This window comes from Cervus elaphus, chromosome 30, assembly GCF_910594005.1.
Source record: "Cervus elaphus chromosome 30, mCerEla1.1, whole genome shotgun sequence".
NCBI lineage: Eukaryota > Metazoa > Chordata > Mammalia > Artiodactyla > Cervidae > Cervus > Cervus elaphus.
In genome coordinates, this window is record NC_057844.1 from 33,350,317 (window position 1) to 33,374,892 (window position 24,576).

Below are 24,576 nucleotides of genomic sequence, written 5' to 3' on the forward strand. Positions count from 1 at the left end.
GAAGCTCCTGACTGCCAACAAGTAAGGTTCTTTCTGCTCTAATATGTATACGCTTCCCTGTCTGTGTGTGTACATGTGTGCACATGTACACAACGCATATAAAGTAAAACTTGCTTTCTTAAAACCCACTCAGATATTAAGGGGTCAAAATAGTTAAGAAATGAATGCATCTCTCATAAAGTACAAAATGATTATGATTTAAAACATGTTATAGTTCATATCCCCAAATACCTTCAGATTCACTCAGCTTATGTTTGCTGAGCACTCCCTGTCTCCAGAACTGGGGACTGACTGGGGCTCCACCTCCATGGTGGAGCTCTCTGTGTGTACCGGCAGTGAGAGGTAACTAACCGACCCACCACAGGACATGTGCTAAGGCACAACCCGCAGAGGTGACCCAAGTCACGCTGTCGAGACCCAAGCCAAGTCTCCTCAGAGGAAATCCCAACTAACCAAGGCCTGAAAGACAGTCCTCAGACCTTCTGGACTTGGGACCCTTTTTCTCTCTTGGGTGTCACTGAAGACCCTGAAGAGGGTCTATCAGTATTAACCCTCTTAGAATTTAAAAATGGGAACTGTTAAAAACACAGCCTACAAAAGCACATATCCACTAGCCACCAGAGAGCAACGGCATCAATCACCTGATATGTCACCTTTGAGAAAAAGCCACTGTACACTCATGAGAATCAGAGTGAAGAAAAGCAAAGAATACAGCACTATTATGAAAATAGTGTTGACTCTGCCGATCCTCTGAAAGGATTCTGGGACACCTAGGGCTTCCCAGACCACACTCTGAGAACTGTGCTGTGTGTGTGTGTTAAGAGGGAAACACAGTGTGCCGTACCACCTGAAGAGAGGGAAAAGCACTTGAAAAATAGTCACATTCAATAACTGAAGATGAAGCTGGGGATATAATTAGGAACCAGATCATACAAGTCTTTTTATTCCAAGAACAATAGGAGACACTCCATTCAAGATTTTTAAACAGGAGAATAGCAATCCTCCTTTGGGGAAAACATCTTTGCCTACCTTTTTTGAATGCTAGGGAGGTGTGTGTGGTGGGGGTGGGGGTGGTAAGGACAGGAGGCTGAGAGATCAGTTAAGTCAACAGTGTCAGAATGACTTAGGTGAGAGGTGATGCTGGCTGCTGCAGAAGAGACGGCTGGAGCCACCTGAGGCAGCACCGCAGCCCACAGGATAGAATCCTGGGGGTGAGAAAGGAGGAGTCGTCACAGATGATGACTCCTGCCTCAGGGAACAGGCTAACAGCATCATTCACAGGAGGTCAGAGGAAACAGGAAGATGAGCGCTCCGCTGTGTGCAGGCTGAGTCTGATGCCTGTGAGACACCTACGTGGGAGTGGCAAGCTGAACAGACCCGTCCAAAGAGAAAGCTGAAGATATTAGAGTATACATACCATCATCCAAGTCAGGACAGCACATGAGGGGAGATCAGAGACTAGGAATGGCAAGAAAAAGAATTTCAGAAAAGGGCAGAATAGTAAACAGTACCCAAAGCTGCAGAGAAGCCTAGTAAGGTGAGGACTGAGCAGCGTCCACTGAATTTAGCAATGATGAAGTCACCGAGGGATGCTGGACTAGGCAAAAATAGCTGCAGTGACGCAGCAGCAGAGTCTACACTGCAGAAGGCTGAGCAATGACTTGGGCATTAAGTCAACTAAGACGTAGGTGATTCTTTGAAGGTGATAAAATAAAGCAGCAGCTGGAGTAGTACACAAGATTAAACATTTTTTAAGATGTAAGAGACTCGAGTATGTTAAGTACCGAGAGGAAGAGCCCAGAGAAAAGGAAACGAGAGGGGAAAACGAGAAAAGCAGAGACTGAAATGCTGGGAGTGAGGGCGGGGTGGGGGGGGAACTAGATTGCAAGCAAGATCAAATGCTCCTCCATCGTATCACTAACAAGAAGACCAAGGAGGATACAGGTGCAGAGGGGTGGGTTCAGAGGCAAAAGCCAGGGAGTTCTCATTCTGATGGCTTTCATATTTTTCTGATGTTGGAAATTAGGTCAAATACTAAAAGCAAGGGCAGGGTGATAGAGCTGGAGCTCTGAAAAGACTGAAGATTTGACTGAACAAAAGGGTAACTCCTTAGAAAATCAATTAATTTTATTTAGCACTTTATTATTTTAAGTTATTAAGTTTGCTTGACTTTATCTTTGCTTATATAACATTTACACCTTATTTTTAGTTGCAAAAACACATCTCAATGACATTATTTTTCTGAAGAGATTTGTTTTATGACAATCAGATCTACAAGTACTTTCCAGCAAAGCACACATTATATTAAAAATACATTAAGAATATCTGTACTCAATGTTCACCAAATCGGAATGATGTCTGAAAACTTAAAGGGGACATTAAAGAGAGTGACACAAAACCAAAATGAAATTGGGATCAGAATAAATCCACCAGGGATTAGATAGTTCATGTGCAAGGCACTAATTTAAACAGATGGTCAACCCAGGAGTGTAACAGGTTGTTATATCTACTGCTGAGGATGACTTCCTAAACTAGAGCCCTCTGTGGAGAGAATGAGCAGTGGGGAAGGAAAAAAACCAAAGACTAACTCATTCACCCCCTTAACAACCACCTCTGGACTTTATCTTCTTTAAAAACCGCCTTGTGAAAATTTCTTCAAACTGAACTAAAAAAATTTGAATCTGCAATCAGTTCTCTCCCTCACCCCAAGTAGTTACATGTTTTATCTTTTTAAAAAGTTATCAAAAAGAAAGGTAAATGGGAGAATACTTAAAAAAAAAAACCTTAAAAGATGTGTAATTATCAAAAAGGCAACCATCTCTTAAAACTCACCTAATTACCGTCATAATATAACAGTACTTGGTGATGTGTGGAGCACACTTCTTTAACCACAAAGGCACACTAGAGAGGAAAGAGTCACAATCTAGTCATAGTAGTCAGACTATCAATAATAACTGCAGTACAGGGTTCTATATAAAGTACTATAAACACAGGGGATGTTCAGCTATACCTAGAAGGGTTGAAGGAAAGCTTCTACAAGAGTATACTTAAGCAGAAGGTCTTAAGACTAAAGAAGCTTGTCAGGAAAGGAAAGAGGGGTTGGGGAAAGAAATGAGTAGTTACATGAGACACCCCAGGAAGGGGGAACAGCATGAACAAAAATACTGAGTACAGGCAGGGTCTGGCTGCTCGGAGAAGAGCAAAGATGAGCAGCAGCTGTGTAAAGTCATGGAAACACGCGGCCAGCCCTGAGGTCCACCTGCTTGCAGAGGAGGGGTGGGAGCAGGACTTCACGTCAGCTGCCTCCAAAGGATGCAGAGTATGTGTGCCTCACCTCAAGGAGTGTACAAAACAAATGAGGATGACAAGAGAACATTATTACATTTAAAGATATGCAAACAAAGCTAGAGAAAGTGTGTCATGTGACATGACCATAAAGAAGAGGGTACAGCCATGATGAACACTTGCCTTTAACAGATGGGGGGCGGGTAAGTTAATGGCTGCAAAGGAGTGCTTACAAAAATGAGCAGTGTTTTGGTAAAACAGAGTACTGAACACATATCAAACTTGACTCCCCTCCTACAGCCTACTAAGAATATGGAAAAGGCACAAACTTGTAAAGAAGAAAAATGGGAGAGAAGATGGCATAGAAATATGGAAACTAGAACAAAAGTGGACAAACAGTAACAGATAACAAGGATCCAAAAAAACTGAAGAAGCTGATAGAAAGCTGAGCACCAACTGGATTTTCGGAGTCAAATCCTCAAAGCTGAGACCTGAGAGGACAAGATCCCTCTGGAAGCAGAGCTGGCTAGGCAAAAGATAAATTGAGGAGAGAGCCTAAGAAGCAGCAGTCAAACACAGAGAAATGTGAAAGAAAAACAAGAGAAATCAGAGAACCAGTCCAGGGAATCCAAATAATTAGGAGTTCCAGAAAAAAAAGAACACAAAAGAGAGGCAGAAAACTTACAAAGTAATTCAAGAAAACTCCAGCAACTGAAGGACAGGATTTGTAACACTGCAAGGGTTCAATGAGTTCCCATTCCAAATGAATGAAAGCCCACCCACATCAAGACACAATATTTAGGTATTTCAGAAAAGTGGAGACAAGTGGCAGATTTTACAAGTATCCAGTGAAGATGGGTAATGGGGCCACCTAAAAAGGATCAATGTTATTCAGCCATGAGAAAGAAAGAAATCCTGCCACTTGTGATAACTCGGATCATGTGTGGATTTTGAAGACCCTATGCTAGGTGAGATAAATCAGACAGATAATATCAGTTACATGTGCAGTCTCCTGTAAATAGAGAAAGCAGAAGACTGGTTACCAGGGGCTCAGGGACTGGGCAGGTATTGTTTAAGGATAAAACTTGCAACCCGAAGATAAAAAAAATCCTGGAGATCTATGCACAGCACAGTGTACTATAAACTTCAAAGTTGCTAAGAGACTATATCTTAATTATCTCCATCACAAAAAAAGAAATTGTGTGATGTAATAATTCTAGTTAATGTAATAATTTTCCAGAGCTGTTCAACCTTATCACTGATGTAAACAACGATCTTCCCTTGCCAGATACTTAACCAGCTCTACATGCTCTCAGATTAGGTATTTGGCTATTTCTGAAGCAACATTAGGGAAAGACTGCACTTGTGCTCCCATGGAAATGGCCTTGCCATGTTCTGCAGTAAAACTCCGTGGATCCACAGCTCTCAATAACAATGACAGACCACTTCCTCATATTACTGGAAGACTGTCAAGCTAGAGACCCAAATTGAGGATTCCTAAGAATCATCCAGAAGACAATCTCAGAATGAGAAACTTCTACCTGAGACCTTTGGATCAAGCGGCCTGAGAGAGACAGCTTCCACACTCAGGAATTTCAGAACAAAATCTAAATAGTTAGAACCAAAGATTGTCAGGCTTTAATCTGCATGCTCTTTTTCAGTTCTTTCCCATCCTCTCTGCTGCTTTAAACTTCTGAATTGTTAACAGACACTTGTTTCTAACAATGATACCCATAATATTGCTCTTTGCACCCCAAGTCACTCCTTGCATGAGTCTTATTCCTGGCTACAATTTGCTCAGAAGTTCACTAAAATTTGCAAACAGGCCAACTGTTGAAATTGTAGCCATTCTTTTGGGTGCAAGTCAGCTCACTCTAGTTCTTGGGCACTCAAGTACTAAGCAATTCTCTCAAAGAGCCAACTAAAAACAGTAAACAAGACAAACAGCCCCTGTGATGTCAAACCTAGGATAGTTTGTCTGCGCCAAAACCACACTTGGGACCTTGGTGCTTGGATTACAAGTGGTTAATAATCTCTCAGCATTTGCCAGTGTGCTAGAGCTCAGATGTCATCTCCAGAGTCATCTAGTACACAGCCACCTTTACTTCAGAGGGCTCAATAACTAACCTTACAACAAGAAGTATTCATGAAATACTGACTTCAGTTAACAGTAGCTAAGGCTCTCCGAACAGTCTCCTGGTCAGCAGAATCCCAGCACAGAGAGCTGGATTTCATAGAACAATGTCCTCCAGGGCTAAATCTGGCCAAAAATAAGGCCTGAGAAAGTGAAAATAAACCCCACTGATAATCAAATTCTGATATCCCTCAGAAATTAGTGGCAAGGCCAGTAGAAAAGGCAAGCAGGAAATGGAGTTTCGCCCAAGGCTACAGCAGAATGGCAAAAGGACTAAAACGGCCCTTTTCTGAGCAATGACTGCTCTGACTGATGAGGACCCAGCTCTGCTTCACTCCTCCTGCTTTGAGCAGAATACTGAAGCACCCAATTACCAAACGACCCACCCCACGACAGGATCCAGCCCATAGGTGGTCTCCTCCTCAGTTCTTCCTTAGAATCATTCCACCCACACTCACCTAGGAAGACCCCCCTGCTCTGGGAGCCAGGTGTGCGCCCGCCCTTGCTGCAGCAGACCAATAAACTCTAGTACTGGTGCATTCCTGCGGCCTGTATCATACAGGATACCCAATTATCTTACATGAAGTTACAATGCATTAAAGCAAACTGAAACAACAGTCCCTTTCATTTAAATCAGGTCAGCTCTCAGAGAACACATTCTAGCTAGCCATGCTACATTTTGCTTAAAATTCCTTTTCAGGTTAACATGTTGGCTCTTTCAGTCATTCTGACAAATGAAATCTGCAACTTTTTGGTTAATTACATTAGTTTATTTAAAAGATTATTAGAACTACTAACTCTTGATTTGGGGGGTCGTTCCTGTGCTTGGCACTGTTACGGTTCCTAAGATATACCAGTGAGCAAGACAGACCCAACAGGAGTTACTTCCAGGTTTCTCGGCAGCTCCAGATGCCAAGCTCCAGGAAGTTAGAGATTCTTGTAAACTTAGCTATGAATCTCTCTCCTCTGCATTATCATGAGAGATTCAAGCTCAGTTTGTTAGCTCTCATACTTCAAATGCATCTTTATCTTGTTTGGAAAAAAAAATACGTAAAGTTTAAAAAGTATTTCTAAGCTTGGAGACTAGAAAGAAACTCCTGGTCCTTTCTGTCTGTTTAGTTACAAGATTACAGTAAAAGGATCAGATACCACTAAATGTATACTTGGAGTACAACACATGAATTTTGTGTGTGTGTGTGAATATTTTTAAATGTTCAGGTATATTCACATGCCTGATGTGATGCTACTTTTAAGAAGAAAATCTTTGGGGCCAAGCAGAAATAAATGGGCAGATATGCAAAATAGCAGGAAAGACCAGTCATTAGGGAGGAAAGGATTACACATTAATTTCTCTTTTCAGTGTTGCTCATTTCTTCTAGCTCGAATATTAAGGAGAAAAAGAATGATTATAAATTACCAGTGCCAAAATATAGTTCTTGAAGTCAAGATGCCATGATTATAACTTTATTCTTCACAGAGCTGTGTTCAAAAAAATGACACTGGGAAGACGATTTAAGAAACATGGGTTGGTTGTTTACTTTGATGGAAAGCCCCACATTTAGTAATATCTGATCACATTACTGTAAATATATTTAAAATGCATATGTAAATACATGCACATATATATACATGTACACCTACACAGATAAAAACTTTCACATACATGAGATAGACATATACACATCCCAAAATACATGTGTCTACATATATGCAGAGGAAGAGGAAGAAGAAAATAATTTTTTAGTGTTGTTAAGTTACTGACTGGCCATAGTACTGTTTTAACTTAAACAGCTATGAGAGCAATTATACAGGTGCTTCATGAAGAAAAAATGCACCGTGGTTATTTTACATAGCTATGGTTTACATAGCTATGACAGATTATCCTTTATATGGCAAGTGTTGTTCAATAATGACTCAAGCTGTTGTTACATATTCTATGAACAACCAAGAAAATAGATGATACCTTAAAAACAAAAGACTACTTGAACTTTCAAGATTTGTAGCATTCACAGATCTACAACCTTTTAATTATGCAAAACTAAAATATAGTGAAGAGGTAAAAAAAATTTAACTGTGTGTAAAAACTATGATTTAACAAGTTAACATTCTGAGTGGTTGGAAATCAAGAGAAAAGGCACAATCAACTTCAGGAAAGAAGGGCTATCATCAAAAAATCCACAAACAAAAAATGCTGGACAGGGTGTGGAGAAAAGGGAGCCCTCTGCACTGCTGGTGGGAATGTAAGTTGGTATAGCCACAATGGAGAAGAGCAAGGAAGGTCCCCCAAAATTAACAACAGAGCTACCATATGAGTTAGCAATCTTAATCCTGGGCATATACCTGGAGAAAATAATAATTCAAAAAGATACATGCACCCCAATGTTCACTGTGGCACTGTTTAACCAGGACATAGAAGCAACCTAAATGTTCATCAACAGATAAATGGATAAAGAAGATACGGTATATATATACAATGGAATATTACTCAGCCATGAAAAGGAACAAACCTGGATCATTTATAGTGATATGGATGAACCTATATTCTGTCACACGGAGTGAAGTAAGTCAAAAGAGAAAAACAAATATTGTATATTAATGCATATATACGGAATCTAGAAAAACGGTTCTCATCAACCTATAGGGCAGGAATAGAGGTGCAGATGTAGAGAACAGACTTGTGGACACAAATCAGAAAGGAGGGGGTGGGGTGGATTGGAAGTAGCATTAACATATATATACTATAATGTGTAAAACAGGTGGAGGGAAGCAGCTTCATACCACAGGGAGCTCAGCTCAACGCTCTGTGATGACCTAGAGGGTGGGAAGGGGGGCGGGAGGGAGGCCCGAGAGGGAGGGGATATGTGTATACACATAGCTGATTTACCCTGTTGTACAGTAAAAATGAATACAACATTGTAAAGCAATTATATTCCACTTAAAAAATAAAGTATATGGGATGATATGCATAGTTCATGTATGTGTGAACACTACATCATTCTATTTATTTATTTAAAATCTTCACCACACCAAGTGGCATGTGATTGATCTCAGTTCCCCAACCAGAGATTAAACCCTCAGCCTCCGCAGCAGAAGCATGGAGTTTTAACCACTTCCCATCATGGAAGTCCCAAAAAGGAAACAAGTATCCTCAATTTTTTACATCCAAAGGGTCCTAGAAACAATACCCCTGACCTTCCACTCTGTGCCCAGGGCTGACTATACTTCAAATCTACCCCTTCAATTTCCAAGTTGAAAGACCCAAATCCTTTCAGTTTATACTATGGTACTCTTCTCCAATCATTTTATCATATTTGCCTTTCTCCAGAGCTACTCTAGTTCTTGTCTTCCTACCACATGACGATGCTTGTCAAAAGCAAAAAGGTCTCATGATTTTGTACAATGGTAGGATTACATTTTCCACTTTGTTGTCAACACACGGTCTAATGATACAGTGAACAGAGTAGTCCCCCCTTACCAGCACTTTCAGTTACTCGTGGTCAACCACAGTCTGAAAATATTAAACGGAAAATAAACAATTCGTAAGTTTTAAACTGCATGCCGTCCTGAGCAGCATGATGAAATCTTGCATCTCGCCAAGGATGAGGATCACTTCTCTGTCCAGTGTACCATGCTGTGTACATTTAGTATATGAGAGAACACAGGAAATATGCTACTATCCAAGGTTTCGGGCATCTGCCAGGAAGCTTGGAGCGTATCCCATCTGGATAAGGAGGGGACTACTGTTTCATCTGCTCAACCCCTCGACACATGTGTTTTTCTAGAGATAACTACCCCTGCAATTCTCTGGAACCCACTCACACACTTTTAACAACAACAAATGTATTGGTACAACCAGATCCTATCAATAAGCACCGTTTACTGAGCTGGGCATCAACACTGCACTGAGTTAGAGCAATGACAAATGTCTCAATCTATAGAATGGGTCGTCTGGTCACCTGAAATCAACAAATATTTACAGTACTTACTATCTACCCTGTACTGGCAAATACAGGCAAGTCTCTTATAGCATGAGTTTTTACAACACAACATGCTTATAACATCACCAATTAATTAGGGGGGAAAAGTCTCTACACAAAGGCATTATTACGATGCAAACTGGAATCAGCACAGAGTAAACAGGAAAAATAATAGTTGCATGCAAAGAATATGCACACACAGATGCATTGTTTGACTGTCTGGGTGTTCTTCTGGAATGAAATTGTTTTGTTTACCCAAGCATTCTTTTATTCTTTTACCACTGGCAATGGTAGGAAGACTGCTCAATCAGGGACAAAGGTTGGGGAACCGCAACCTTCTGAGTAGACTAAATGGTAAGGAAGCAAAGTTTATTTCTGTCCTGTTTAGTCAACAGATGCATTCCTCTTAGAATACAACTACAAAAATAGTTATATCACAGCCAAGTCCAACAAAAGCCCTCTAGCACCCATACCCCAGTGAAAGAGCTGTTTTCATTAGAGATTTTTTGTAAGAGATTTCTCAGAAACACAACCATGACATCATAGGCAGACGCACTGTAAGTTACTATCTGCAAAAAGACATATTTAGGAAAACTGCCTACTAATAAACATCACAAATTCTTCCTGAAAAATATAAATTAGCATAATTGGGCACTGGAGAAATAGTGGAACCACAAACAATAGAACCAGTGAGATTAATTTAATAAATACATTAAAATATGTATAATTTACATGGCCCTATGAGAGCCTGAAAACTTTCTTTACATGCTTTATCATATACTATACAAAGGATCTCTGTGGGATGAATCTGTTTTTATAGACAAGAAATCCACAGTGCTCAGAAAGATTAAATGAATTGATCCAGCTGGTATACTGCATGTCAATCTCATATCTAATACTGCTATGAGAATAAAAATTAGTTAAGTGTTCTCACCCATAAGGATAGCTATATTAAAAAAAAAGGTTGGGGTGGGAAGAAAGTGTTAACAAAGATGTAGAGAAACTGGAACCCTTGTGGGTTGCTAGTGGGAATGTAAAATGGTGTGGCCACTGAGGACACATACACATACCATATGATCCAGAAATTCCACTCCTAAGTGTATATCCAAATTCCACATTTGTATGTATATCCTAGGCACATGTATATCCAAGGAACTGAAAGAAGGGACTCAGATGCACACCAATGTTCATAGCTGCCTTACTCATAATAACCAAAAAAGTGGAAACAACCCAACTATCCAACAACTGATGAATGACAGACAAAATGTGATACATGCTAAATCATGGATGGGCCTTAAAAACATTACATTAAGTGAAAGAAGCCAGTCACAAAAAACCACATATTGTATGATTTCATTTCAATGAAATGTCCAGAACAGGCAAATCCAGACAGAAAGCAGATTAGCGGTTGCCTAAGGCTGGAGGGTTGGAGGGTAAGTGGAACGACTGCTAATGGGTGCAGGGTTTCTTTTGGGGGGATGAAAATATTCTAAATTAGATTGTGGTGACAACCACACAACTCTGTAAATATACTAAGAACAGTGAACTGTACACTTAAAACAGGTGAGCTGGACGGTATGCGAATTATACCTCAATAAAGCTATTAGAAAGCTTTATTAATGTATAAAAATGTATAACTTCTTGATAGCTTTCACTAATATTTTCTGCATGAAGACAACTAGTATTGAATTTCTCTACTTAATACACTGCAACTAACTCAAAAGTACTTTTTAAAACACTTAAAAATGAGTCACTATTTTAACAAATGTTATCTTACATTCCAAAACATTTCAGGGATAATCATAGTACAGAATTTCACCAAGGAAAAACGTAATTGTGCTGCATTCTGATTTGAAAATCAGCAAGCATACTTAAATTGGGTGAGTTCAGTTTTACAAAGTGCAATGGAAATAGAGCAAATGCTACATGATCCAAGTCAAATAAAGGTTAAAAAGTGGTAAGGTTGATTAGTATTTCTGGCTTGCATTGAAAACTTCAAGCATTTAAAGTTAACATCAGGTTGAATCACCTTTCAGAACCTAATGGTTCCATCCCTTCAAAAAAAAAAAAAAAGTGCAGAAGAGCAACAGGTGAAGTAGGAGATGTGTATGCTACTCTGACAGGCTTCTTTATGTTTTTCACGTATGCACGTCCAAGCACAAGTCAAGGCTCTGAGGAGGTTAGCTAGTCTTGGCTAAAAACAGGACAATAGTAACTTTCGGTTCCAGGGTATCTTATCTGGTTTAAACTCTCAAGAAGTGCGGGACGCATCTGTACTAAAATAGATTTTCAGATAAAAAGATGAAATGTTTGCATACTTTTTCAGCTTCTTATCTGCCTATAAGAAGTAAGTACTTTCCGACTTCTGTTGAGCAGATATTATGTACATGAAGAACACGTTTAGCTGAGCTTAAGACTTTTAAAAAAAAATCTCTTCCAAATTCGTAAAACACATCAGAACTATCTTATAATCAGCTGCCTACCAACATAAACAATTACCACTGCTGAATACACAAAGTTAAGCAATTCCACTGGCAACAGAAGAGGGTCAAGCTTTCTGTCCACAGAGGCAAGCCCAGAGGGGAATACGACTGAGACAGGGGACAGGGAACAAAGAACAAGGTCAAAGTCAAAATCAGTACAAAACAGAAAAAAAGCAAGCCAAAAGGGGTGAAAAGGAAAAGACTGGGTCACTGCTGGTCAGGGAATGAAAAGATGACCAAAGTCAAGCAACAGGAAACAGAGAGAAAGATCATTTGAGCAACAGAGGAGTACACGCAGTCAGGGCTGAACAGGTGGCTGGAGGAGACACTGCATCAAGAGCTCCAGGCACATGGGACAGGAACAGAGGTCAGCAGCAGTGTTCAGCCGAACAGAGAAATCTCATGAATGTGAACATAAAATAACATGTGAACTTCATAGTGACTGTAATTTTAAATGTCCACAAGTCTTAATTTCTTTATGACAACCAGCAATCTAAAATACCCAGGACTATGCAGGCAAAGAAAACCTACAGCAAAGTTTCCAAAAGAACAATCGAAACAATTCTGACTCTACAATGCATTTCACCCCCATGATTCAAACATGTTATTATTGTATTTATTCCCATTTCTTCCTTCCACATTAAGTTTTGTTTTGGGAGTTTGGATGACAGTGTAATTGGTGCAAACTTTCTTGAGGACATAAGACTGGATCTCAGAAGAGCCTGAAGCCCAGGCCTGTTAAAGAGATACTCCTGGGAAACTGACCTGCACTGCAGCAGTCTACCAGTGATGTGCTGGGGTCATGTATCACTTGTGCTTGGCACGCTGATCAGTCTGTAAAACAGTTGAGAGAAGCCAGGAGGGAGCTTCCCTTGCTTCATGCACACTTCGCTCCTTGCCAGTGGTATCCTCCACAGCAAACCTCCCTATGGGGAAGGCTCTGGGGACCTGGGCAGTTCTATCTCCACCTGAGAGAATGCTGTATGCAAAGACTGATATAAAGGACATTTACTGCAGTACTGTTTAAGAGCATTAAAAAGCAAAGAAAACAATCTAAACGTCTTCAATTGGATCTGTGTATCACTAATACAGTATGTTCATAAAACAGAATGACAAGCTGCTGAAGTGAACTGATTATGGCTGTTGTGTGCATGCTCAATCGCTCAGTCACGACCAACTCTGTGCGACCCCATGGACTGTAGCCATCTTCAGAACACAAAAACTGAGAAAAGCAAGGAACAAAACATACGTATACGCCATCAAAGAATTTGTGTTTAGAGATGACGACATACAGACCTTTCTAATTTCTACATGTAACCCAGCAGCCACTGATAAATGTGACTTCATAAAAATAAGAGTTACACATAAAAAATAATACCATAAACTAAGTCCAAAGATGTTTGTGTCCACAAAGCTGGACTGCATACACAAGAAACACATCTAAGTGGACAGCTCTGCAAGAAGAAATGGGTGACTGGAGGAGAAAGAGATGAGAGGACTTAAGTTTTCACTTCCTCAGTATACTTACATTTTTTACATACGCATGTATTATCTGCTTAAAATGAATGAAGTATTAAATTTTAAAGTCGACCCAGACATACACCTGCTTCCACTTGCACACACACAGGAGGCTGACAACGACTGTCCCTAAAGAGGGGGACTGCTGTCTTCCCGCATAGCCTTACATTCTGCTTGATTATTTATCCTGAGAGCTTATTAATTTTATAATCTAATCTTATAACAGAAATATACCTGTTGAAAGAATACAATCTTTGACCCTAAAATTCCACTGCAAGAACTTGATATTATATTGAAGAACTGTAGTCATATTTTCTAGGAGCTTCTTTGCTCACTGCAATGGCCAAAATTTAGAGACTACTTAAATTTCATCTATCACTAGAGAACTGGTTAACTGGATACATATTTACATATAAATCTGTGTGTATATCAAAATAATGTGATGCCCACAATGATTAAAACTAAGGATTTGGAGCTATACTCACAGACATGGAAAGATGCATAATACTCTCGAATGAAAAATGTAAGGTCATAGGAGATTTCATTCATTGTTTTCTCCACCACAGCCCTATCCCACTTACTACAAGTAACTGTTTACTTGCTTGTGCCCCTCAAAGTCTTTAAGTTCCCTAAAGACTTACAACTGTGGCCTGTCCACTGCTGAATCACCCATACCTGGCACAGAACCTGGAACCTGGCATATTACAGGCATTCAGTGAATAGCTACCAAATAAACTATAAATACACAAATTTGCCTTCCCCCCATTACAGCTAAAGAGAAACTATAATGGAATGTCAAATATTTAAATGATTTAATTTTACATTTAAAAGAACCTTCAATGTTAAGTCAGCAGTAGAAAACAAATGTTAAGTACTCCTTACTGTGTGCTTAACACTTTCTTGGGAACTGTGTATAAATTGAAATTTTTTGCAAACTGAGTCCCAGGATAAGTTTGTTAGGATAGATCCCTTACTTAAAGGACTTCTTTCATAAAGTGAAAAAGCTCCAAACAAATGTGTTTATCCTATATGAGCTTAAAATTTTCATGAGATTTATTGGCTTTCCTTAAAACAAGCCACATAAAAATAATTTTTCAATACCTACCTCCTCTTTTCCCCAAAATACTGACTTGTTTAATATAAACTATGATACCACTGTTTGACAAGTTTGGGTTTTTTTTAAATCCCTTAGTTCTCTAGACAACCTATAAAATTCAGGTGTATCGAAACACTCACAGCAGGCATCCTGATGTGAGGAATTCCTCTCCTTAGGATGACTGTTTACTAGAACTCATGGGTTATAATAAAGTTATACATTTTAAAGAGCTTGTCTGGAAAGATGAGTAACTTGAGTTACCTTGAGCAGCTGTTAAACTGCATAATTTATTCACATAACAAAAGAAAATTTCAAATATGAAACAATCACAGAGCTTAAATAAAATTAAATGCCAACTTTGGTTGAGATTAATTATATTTTCCTTAAGTTTAAAAATAAAGGTTTGATCCCCATTTAAACTGATGCATTGGCAAGGTATACTTTAGAAAATACTTTATTTTTTGTAGTGGCTCAATTTTTCAAATACCTTTTTTCAATTAACAAAGCTTGCATCTGGCCTTTGGTTTTGTTCAAGTCTGTTCCTGGTATTAATTTAGCCAGCCCATCAAATTTAGCTTCTGTGGGTATTTTCACAAGACACTACTTTTTTATTTCAAAATATGCTCAAGTTTTTAAGTTTAGCAATTTTAAAAGGAAAATTTTCAGATATCAATTTTAGGTACACCAAAAATAAAAAAATATTAAAATACCTGTCAACATTTGGCAATATGCCAGGAAGTAAGGGGAACACAATTACTGCCCTAGAGGAAATTTATACTATCTAACCCATGAACATTCACCAGAAAAGACCCAAAGGACATATAAACAGTAATCACATACACACTGAAGTAGTTACAGAATAATCTATGAAAAGCTAACTATGTGTTGTGTGGTGATGAGTGAAGAGAGGATTATTGGAGTTGTACTTTAAGAAAAAGTAGTTAGGATTTCTGAACCGATGTCAGAACCGATTTCAGCTGAGGGAAAAAAATGCCCAGCAACAGGTGCTGCCTGAGAATAAGTTCAGAAGGGCAGTCTGATTTAATGGACGAGGAGCAGTTGCATTAATCTGAATTTCAGAATCACTATGATATAGACTAGTGTGTCTTCAATGTCCTGGGAACAAGGTGTCCTGGAAATTAAGGTGTCCAGGGCTTGCGGACAAAGGACAAATCCTGGTTCTAAACCAAAGTCAAGGTAGAGAGACTCAAAGTGATTCTCAGCTGCTTTCAAACATTTGGCAGTTTCTCAAAAAGCTAAACAGTTACCATATGACTCTGGGTATATGCCTAAGAGAACCCACAACAGGTATCTACACAATAATTCGCACATGAAGTTTCACAGCAGCATTATTCAAAACAGCCAAGAAGCAGAGACAATCCAGGTGTCCACCAAGTAATAAACGGATACACAAAACATGGACTATCCATACAAGGCAATAGTTTTCAACCATAAAAAGGAATGAAATACTGATGCATGCACAACACAGATGAATACTGAAAACACTATGCTAAGTAAAAGACACAAATGGCCACATACTGTGTGCTTTCATTTACATGGAATGTTCAGAATAGGCAAATCCATGGAGAAAGGAAGTAGGTGAGTGGTTGCCAGGGCCTGGGAATAAGGGGAACTGTGGAGCGACTACTAACCGATGTGGAGTTCCTTCTGACAGGAGAAAAATGTTCCGGCATAGATAGCAGTGATAATGGCACAGCTTTGTGAACAGACTAAAAGCCAGTGGGCTGCACACTTTGAAAGGGTGAATTTTATGGTATGTGATATATCTGTTTTTAAAAGGGGCATTTGTTCTGCGATGACACACCTGAACGACATGACATAACTCTATCAGTAAAAGTAGCTTACTACAGCAGGGGCTGGATTTGTGACTTTGACAATCACTACACTAAAGAATCTTGAGGAAATTATACTAAAGGGTCTTTAAGTATTAAGATCAAAATAACGAGTGAAAGTCACTTTTCAGTGACAACTTCAAGAACTGCCTTGGGGTGACAAGAGATATTTAAAGACAAAAAACATCACAGTAGTTTCAAAAAGATGGCCAAGGCCTACTTAAGCTGCTGTGAAGGAAAGGATATACAAACTGCTCTGAAGGAGCTAAGGACAGTAGGATTTCCATTCTCTAGCAGCAGCTAAGAACAGAAAAAGCATTAAAAAAAAAACCCAGACGACGAGGATTCATTCAACAATGTAAGACATGACAAGAAAAATGACACTAGCCACAGGGGAAAAAATATATATTTATCAACACTGATTTGGCATATACAGTTCCCTTACATATGGTTATTTCAAGTGTTTGTAAATCATAATTCTGGACACAGTTGCCAAGAGGACAAATTTTTGAAAAAGCAGGTAAGTTTGCAAATGACCAACAATAACTTATAATAATATATCATTATTTCTGTTTTCCTGGCTGATATTCAGTATGCTGGAAGCCCCCTCCCTACCACCTCTTCACACCACCGAGAGTCCCAGCAAGAGGAAGTCCCCCTCTGAACTGCTGCCACCACCATCTCAGCAGCGAGAAAATTCTGGCTCCCTACTCCTAACAGAAGTGAGGCCAGAGGAAGATCATCTACCATTGGGAGTCATAAGCCAAAGGCTGTCCTGCCGTGGCAGTTCACACGTGAGCGCTACTCCCAAACCAGACACCTGGACTTCAGAGGCAGCTTGTGCTCTGATGCACCAATGTTCTAAAGGTGGCAAACTGCCTCAGAGACAATGAATGTGCTCTGTGTGCATGTGCGCTTAGGTGCTCAGTCATGTCTGACTCTTTGCAACCGCGTGGACTGCAGCCCGCCAGGCCCCTCTGTCCATGGGGTTTTTTCATGCATGAATACTGGCATGGGTGGCCATTTCCTGCTCCAGGGGATCTTCCCAAGCCAGGCGGGGTTATTCACCACCGCGCCACCTCCGTGCTGATAAAGTTACCCCTGTGCTGAATTGGGGGCCTCATCAGGTTCAGTGCAGACAAGGGAACATCTGCAGCGCATGTGTGGAGCACTACGCACGCAGCAGGAGCTTGAAGACGCTGGCAACAGACAGGTACAGGGAGGGAAGGCATGGGAAGAAAGAATCCAAACCCACAGCCTGTGCTGGGGTCTAAGAGCACAACAGAAAGCACTCTTTTGTCCTCCTGAAATGTCCTTTCTGAGGAGACCTTCCCTTTCCTCTCATGGTCAACAGAGTGCTGCCCTCTGTGAGGGGCTTCCCTGAAAGCAGAGAAGCTGGAAGCTCCACGTCTGTGTCCCAAGAGCACCTGGTATTGATTATCATAGTGCTTGTTCAATTACTACAGCTTATTTACATGTTTGTTTCCTCAGCAGGTATCTTCTCAAATAATGGAGTATTTTATTCATCTTTGCACTGTCAATACCTTGGACAGTGCTTGGCAGATAGAAGGATCCAGTAAATATTTGCTGAATGAATGAGGGGATGGACTTCTTTCAATGTTAGAAGAAACTGATGTTAGAAGAAACTGTAAAACAAATCCAAATGAATTAATTTGCCAGTCTTGCTACTAAGAAAATCGGATTTAAGAATGACACCTCAGAGAGGCCTAACCTGTGGATCTGAATTCACTGAGTATCTAAAACAGGTAAGTTCAACGGCCAGCAGGTAAGAAACGCACAATGAATGTTCTGCCTGTCCCTTCCCATCACAGGTTTTAAATGTTACAAGGAATATTCCTTACCGGACATGCAAAATCCCCAGTAGCAGGGATTATTACATGCTGGATTTGCCACATCTGACATCTAAAGAAATACTTATATCAAATTCAAGCTAGATACTGGGTTCAGCGATATTCAGAACAAAACTATCAGAATCCTTCAGGGGAAGATAGGGTTCCAACCAAGTTCTGATCACAGTTAAGGAATTAAAGCCGACTCACAGCATCAGTGCAGATCAGAGAAGTCTCTCATGCTAGCCACCAAATGAGTGGTGCACAATAGTGGGGGAGCCACATGAACCTGGTACCTTCACAGGTAAACGGAGGGGATGCTACAGTGGGATAAAAGACATGCTAGGTGTGGGAGCTGACAAGTCTTTGGAAGTTACCTGTCTTCTCATTGGCGGTTGATGAGAATCCACATTAAAGCATGAGACTAAGAAACATGGAAGTATATTACTGCCTAAGGTAAAATTTTTGTCTTAGTAGTTGTTTACCTGATCTTGCAAAAGTATTTTCTAGTCATGATTTTTACTTCTTCAAATTACAATACTAGGAAGTCCCAAAAAGTTATCAACTGAAACCCTGTAATCTTAGAAATAAAGAAACAAAGGTCTACAAGGACAAATGACTTGCCCAGGGTCACACTGGTGATCAGAGGCAGAGTCTGAACTCATACTCAATTCTCCAGTCTCCCCAACTTAACAGTTCATCCTAACACACACACACACACAATAAGCAGAAACACCCACATAGTTATATACTTACTTTTGCAGCATTAGAAAAAACTAAGATTGTTCAGAAACATACTAAGAAAGTGTAAGTTAACTAAAAAGACTAGCCCAGGAATAAGGCACTCATGTTTTCTGAATGACTCCCTAAAACACCAAATCCCCATGACTATGCTTATATTTATGTTAATACAAAGCATGATGGATAAAAGCATGGGTCTGGAGTAAGAGATTGCTTGTAACCCCCCAATTCCAGCTCTGATATTTAATTAGTTATGTAATCATGGACAAATTTGTTTCACCTTTTAAATCTCCGTTTCCTCAACTGTAAAACTGAAAAAACACATGAGTTTGAGCAAACTCTGGGAGATACTGAAAGACAGGAAAGCCTGGGGTGCTGCAGTCCATGGCGTCTAAAAGTCGGACACAACTGAGTGACTGAAATGAACTGACATCAAAACAAAATTTATTTCATTTTATTTAAATCTGAGTACTCTCTTTGAAGGTGTTACTGTCTAGGATCCTAGAGTTCTCTGAAATCTCAGCTGCAGAATATATAATTTCATTTGAAAATAAATCAATACTAGAACCAAACTATCTGATCATCTTTTTATAAAAGATTAAATAGCCACAAATTTTATTTTACCTGGACTAAAATGCATTAAATTACATTTCACTGACATAAGATCAAAAAAGCTTCATAAATATAATACTGCATTTTACCAGAGTGAGGTTATAAGAAGCCAAACCGAAAAATATTCCCTTTGGAACACAGAAACTGTTGAAAGTAATTTTAAAACTCTCTTGACATTTGATCCATTTTTTAAAAAAGTTTTTCCTATGAACAAAATCATTAATGGCCACTGAAAAACAAGCCCAAGGAATTATAAACAAAAAGTTAATGTTTACAAATGCAATGCTACCTGGCTATCATTAATAAAGAAATGTTCATATACCTACATCCAACTATTTTTAAATTGTACATATTAAATTTAAATCTCCTAAAGTTATCCTAAATGAAAACTTGACCAGAAGACATAAAATGTGGTCAAAAGTACCTCCTGCCAGTAAACAACATTACAGTTTTTAATAAAATGTTCAAAGTTAATTTAGATGTTTTATTAAAATAGTAATTTATGAAAATAGAACTTTTTTTCAGAGAGATCAAAAAGAATTTAAGGTCACCAGAATTTTATAGAACAGATGACAGACTGGTCAAATGTACTACAATGTCTAACCTCATGGGATCGGGCATTTTATGAACATGCCCCAAATTACATAATACTGGGGGACAGGGAGAGAGTATAAGGCTCTTAAAAACATTGTACAGGAAGTTAACAAGGATAATTTTTTAAATATGTACTTTATTACAGAGTAATACTTCAATGAGAAACATAATTAAACAAGAGTCAGCAGTATCTCCAGACAGTGATTTCTCAAATGTCACCCAACTATCCATTCCACTAAAAAGTACTTTTGAATACATGCAGCACCTACAGGATCAAGTTTTCAACTCCCTATCTTTGCAGATACCAGTACTGCTTTATTGCTGCATACAAGCACTGAAACTTATATTCCAAACTAATTAGAATTACTATCTTCTTCCTTAGAGTCCATTTTAAGGTATTTTAGAAAGATACCCCAGTAAATCTAAGAAAAATATTGAATACATAGCTCCTTCCTTTTCCAATATTGAGAATACTGAAGTATTTATAAATATGGCTTCCCCCCAACCCAGGTAACTTCAGCTTTACGAATGGTTTCATTTTTTTAAGCACTAATACCGTTCTGAACATATCCTCCCATCTAATCTGTTGAAAAAAGCAATTATTTTAAACGTTAAACTGCAGCTTAACCAAACTAAGAGTGATGTTCAAGTAAACCTACTTTGTTTATAATAAAATCTAAAGATTATATAAGCTTTGACGTCCTTTCCAGCCTTTTCCTATAGTGTCAAAGGTGGGAAAGACAACATCCGTTTTTACAAGAGGAAAACTAGGAGTTAACAGATTATATTTCTCAACTAAGAAATGTCTTCTCTTTTGTCAACATTACAAGACATTCATCTACTGACAAAGGAAAAATGAACAGTTCACTTGCCGGTTTAGGAAACTAAACTGGGACCATTACCAGCCACAGACTTAATTATTTCTAGGTAAGAACATTTAAAGCAAAAAGACTATTTAAAGTTCCTTGCCAACTGCTAAACTGGGGGTGGGGGGCTCTGAATAAGACACCCCTATTAGTCACTCGCCTTTTTCCCCACCACCCACCCTGCACCAAATCCTCATTGTTCTAGGAAAACTCGCAGCTAATGATAGCGAAACAGCAACTGCTACGTTTCTGCCGCAGGTGATCGATCACCGGGAGGAACTCTTCAGAACCACACGGACTTGCTGCTTTCTTCCCCACAAATAAAACCCAAATGGGGTCTTAAATGCATCACCAACCTGTGCGAGGGAAAGGATCCCAGGTTCCCTTCCGGGCTGATGCATGTCAATCCGCAGGCGGGTAAAGGGTCCCCTAATAAATCGACCCCTCCCTCCAAGATCATTTAAGCTGACATTTTAAAGCAACATTTAAAGAAATCTGGCACCAAAGCCCTTGAAAAGTACAGAGCCCGTGGATCAGACGCTCCTCCTCCCGACGAGCGGCGCCCGGAGACCACTGGAGCGGCTCGCGGGGTGGGGGTGGGGGTCTCGCGCAGGCTCGGCCCCCTTCGGGCACCATGTCCTCCAGGAGCCCGGCCCGCGGGAGGCTGCCCACCTGCCCCGCCGACACTCACCCATCCTTCCGCTTGGCTTTGTAGACGTGACCGTAAGTGCCTCGGCCAACTTTGCAGCCCTCGTATTCAAACAGGTCCTCGACCCGCTCCCGCTCGCTGCTCAGCTTCACTTTAAAGTCATAGTCCATTGTCACGGCCGGCGGGGCCGGGGAGCTGGGGTCGCGGCGCCGCGGCGCGGGGGCGGGGGCCCTCCGGGAGGCTCCGGCAGCCGCGGCCCCCGGGAAGCCGCCCGCTCTACGCCCGGCGGCCGCAGCGCCGGCCCGGCCGCGGCGGCAGGAGCAAAAGGAGGCCCCGCGAGGGCGCCGGGGACATCCAGCGGGGCGGCGGGGCGGGGGCCGGCCGGGGTGGGGTGGGGGGGACACACGCCGAGGAACCCGGGGGCGCAGGAGGGCAAAGGACCGGGGCTGGGGGTGGGGAGTGCGGTCGCTGCCCTTGTCCCCGCGGGCTCCGGCTCCTGCGTTCCGGCCGCGCGCTCGGCCCCCGCGGCGGGCTCTCCCTCGGAGGCTCGCGCCTAGCCGCGCTCACACACGCTCACGCTCGCTCCCTAAGTCGCTCGCTCCCTCGCTCGCTCTCCCGTCCACTCAGACAGAAAGGCAGCGCCGCACAACAGCCGGCACCTCCTCAGAGAGCGGAGGGCGGGGACTCGCGGAACGCGGCCGCGCTGTCGCAAAAACGTCGCGAAGACCCGGGCCGTTCGGCCTTCCCCGCCGCCCGCGCCGCGCACCGCTCCAGCCGAGCCTCGCTCCCCGAGGGGGCGCGTGAACCTAGCGCGGTAGCCGCTGCCCAGAGCAGCCGCCACCAGCACCACGTGGGCTGTCCCGGCGGCAGCCGGGGCTCCAGACTACAGCACCCAGAATGCACCGGCCGTCGCCGTGGCCGCCCCGCCTTCGGCTCCGCCCCCCCGCGAGGGGGGGAGGTGGGAGCGATGCACGATGGGATTCGTAGTCCAGAAGGAGGGGAGTCGTTTCGATGACCACTTGGAAAATTTTTTTTTTTTTTAACAGCGTTGTCGCTAGAGTCAGATTTGGGCCAGAAACTTAACTAGAGAAATTTAAGCGTGAGGGAGTCTAGTCTGTGTTAGAATCACATTTTGTGCCGCTTCCGAACTTCAGAGTTTAAAGGGCACTATCGTTATCGAAGAAAAATAAGTCTAATTATTGATCAACGGCTCACAGACTATCACTCGGGAAATCTTGTCGTTCACGGTCTAATAAGGGCTGCACAGTGATAGCAATGTGCTGACACGCATTGCAAAGATCAGTAAAAGGGAGTCAGTTGGGAGTGGCCACGCTGCCCCTAGAAAGTGGCACTCTTGGGACAGACGACTGTCCTTTCAGAGGTGATGTTACTTTGAGTACGGCCTTCTGCACCACTACTCCTAAGAATAGCCATTTTTAGCTATGATTACAGCAATGGATCTAAATCCATAAAAACTGTTCATAATTTTAAGGGAGGAAAGGTGTCTGCTGGAGGAATCTTGGTATCTTTATCGTTTTTTAAAAAAATATTTGTTCATTTGGCTGCACCAGGTCTTAGTTGTGGCACTCAGGATCTTTAGTTGCAACATGTGGGGTCTAATTCCCTGACCAGGGATGGAACGTTGGACTCCTGCATTTGGGAGTGTGGAGTCTTAGCCACTGGACCAACAAGAAAGTCCCAGTGCTGATATATTGATAATAATACCTCATTTTGTTTTATCCCCCTTATTTAGATGTCTATTTTTCATTTTTTGATTTTATGTTAATTTTATGTTTATATTTATTTTTCCAAACTGCTACCATTTTCACGAAAGCTCCCCACGTTGTCTCTCCACTTTGAACCTCCAACCAATTTTTTCACCTCTCCCATGGTATTCATCAGATTGTGTTCTTTTACTTCCTGTTCCTTGCTAGATTATTAATTCCTATAGGAAGTAGTATTTGCATATTTCCTGATGCCTAGTATCATGGCTTGATTTTGGTGTGCAGTAAACATGTGTTGAGTTAGTAAGTAAGGACATTTGTGTCAAAAACGTCTATATCCATGGGATTCTCCAGGCCAGAATATTGGAGTGGGTAGCCTTTCCCTTCTCCAGCGAATCTTCCCAACCCAGAGATTGAACCCAAGTCTTCCACATTGCAGGCAGATTCTTTACCAGCTGAGCCACCAGGGAAGCCCAAGAATACTGGAGTGGGTAGCTTGTCCCTTCTCCAGGAGATCTTCCCGACCCAGGAATCAAACAGGGGTCTCCTGCATTGCAGGCAGATTCTTCACCAACTGTGCTATCAGAGAAACTGGAAACATGTGTTGAATTAATGAGTAAGGACATTTGTGTCAAAAATATCTATGTACAAATGATGACCATGATACCATTTTATGAAAAATCCTCAGAAGGGCTCTTAAATAAATTTCCCAGGAGAAAAGAGTGACTTCACCACTGGTTTAAACAAAGTTGTTTTTCCTAGTGTGTCAAATACTATTTAGTGTTTAAGTATACTGACTGGTCAGGGAGACCCGGATTTGAATCTTGATGTACCAGTAATTGGAGAAGGCAATGGCACCCCACTGCAGTACTCTTGCCTAGAAAATCCCATGGATGGAGGAGCCTGGTGGGCTGCAGTCCATGGGGTTACTACAAGTTGGACATGACTGAGCAACTTCACTTTCACTTTTCACTTTCATACATTGGAGAAGGAAATGGCAACCCACTCCAGTGTTCTTGTCCGGAGAATCCCAGGGACGGGGGAGCCTGGTGGACTGCAATCTGTGGGGTCGCACAGAGTCGGACACAACTGAAGTGACTTAGCAGCAGCAGCAGTACCATTTATTAGCAGTGTGTCCTTGGTCCCTGAATTCCTTTCTTTGCAAAATGGAGATATACGAAACCTCAGTGACTT

The 24,576-nt window shown here is 41.2% G+C and overlaps 1 protein-coding gene across 4 annotated transcripts in view; it reads right to left on the reverse strand.

Annotated features, from left to right (window-relative positions):
- The window catches only part of CDK8 (cyclin dependent kinase 8), a 71,393-nt gene extending 48,978 nt beyond the window's left edge, over positions 1–22,415 (reverse strand). For 2 of the 4 annotated variants that reach the window (XM_043891848.1, XM_043891846.1), the window contains exon 1: positions 21,701–22,414. In XM_043891848.1, the coding sequence (XP_043747783.1) occupies positions 21,701–21,828 (128 nt within the window). In that variant the 5' untranslated portion in view covers positions 21,829–22,414. Of the gene's footprint in view, positions 1–21,700 lie in introns of all 4 variants that reach the window. The other 2 variants (XM_043891847.1, XM_043891845.1) reach the window with 2 other exon arrangements.
- Positions 22,416–24,576: the final 2,161 nt, after the last annotated feature.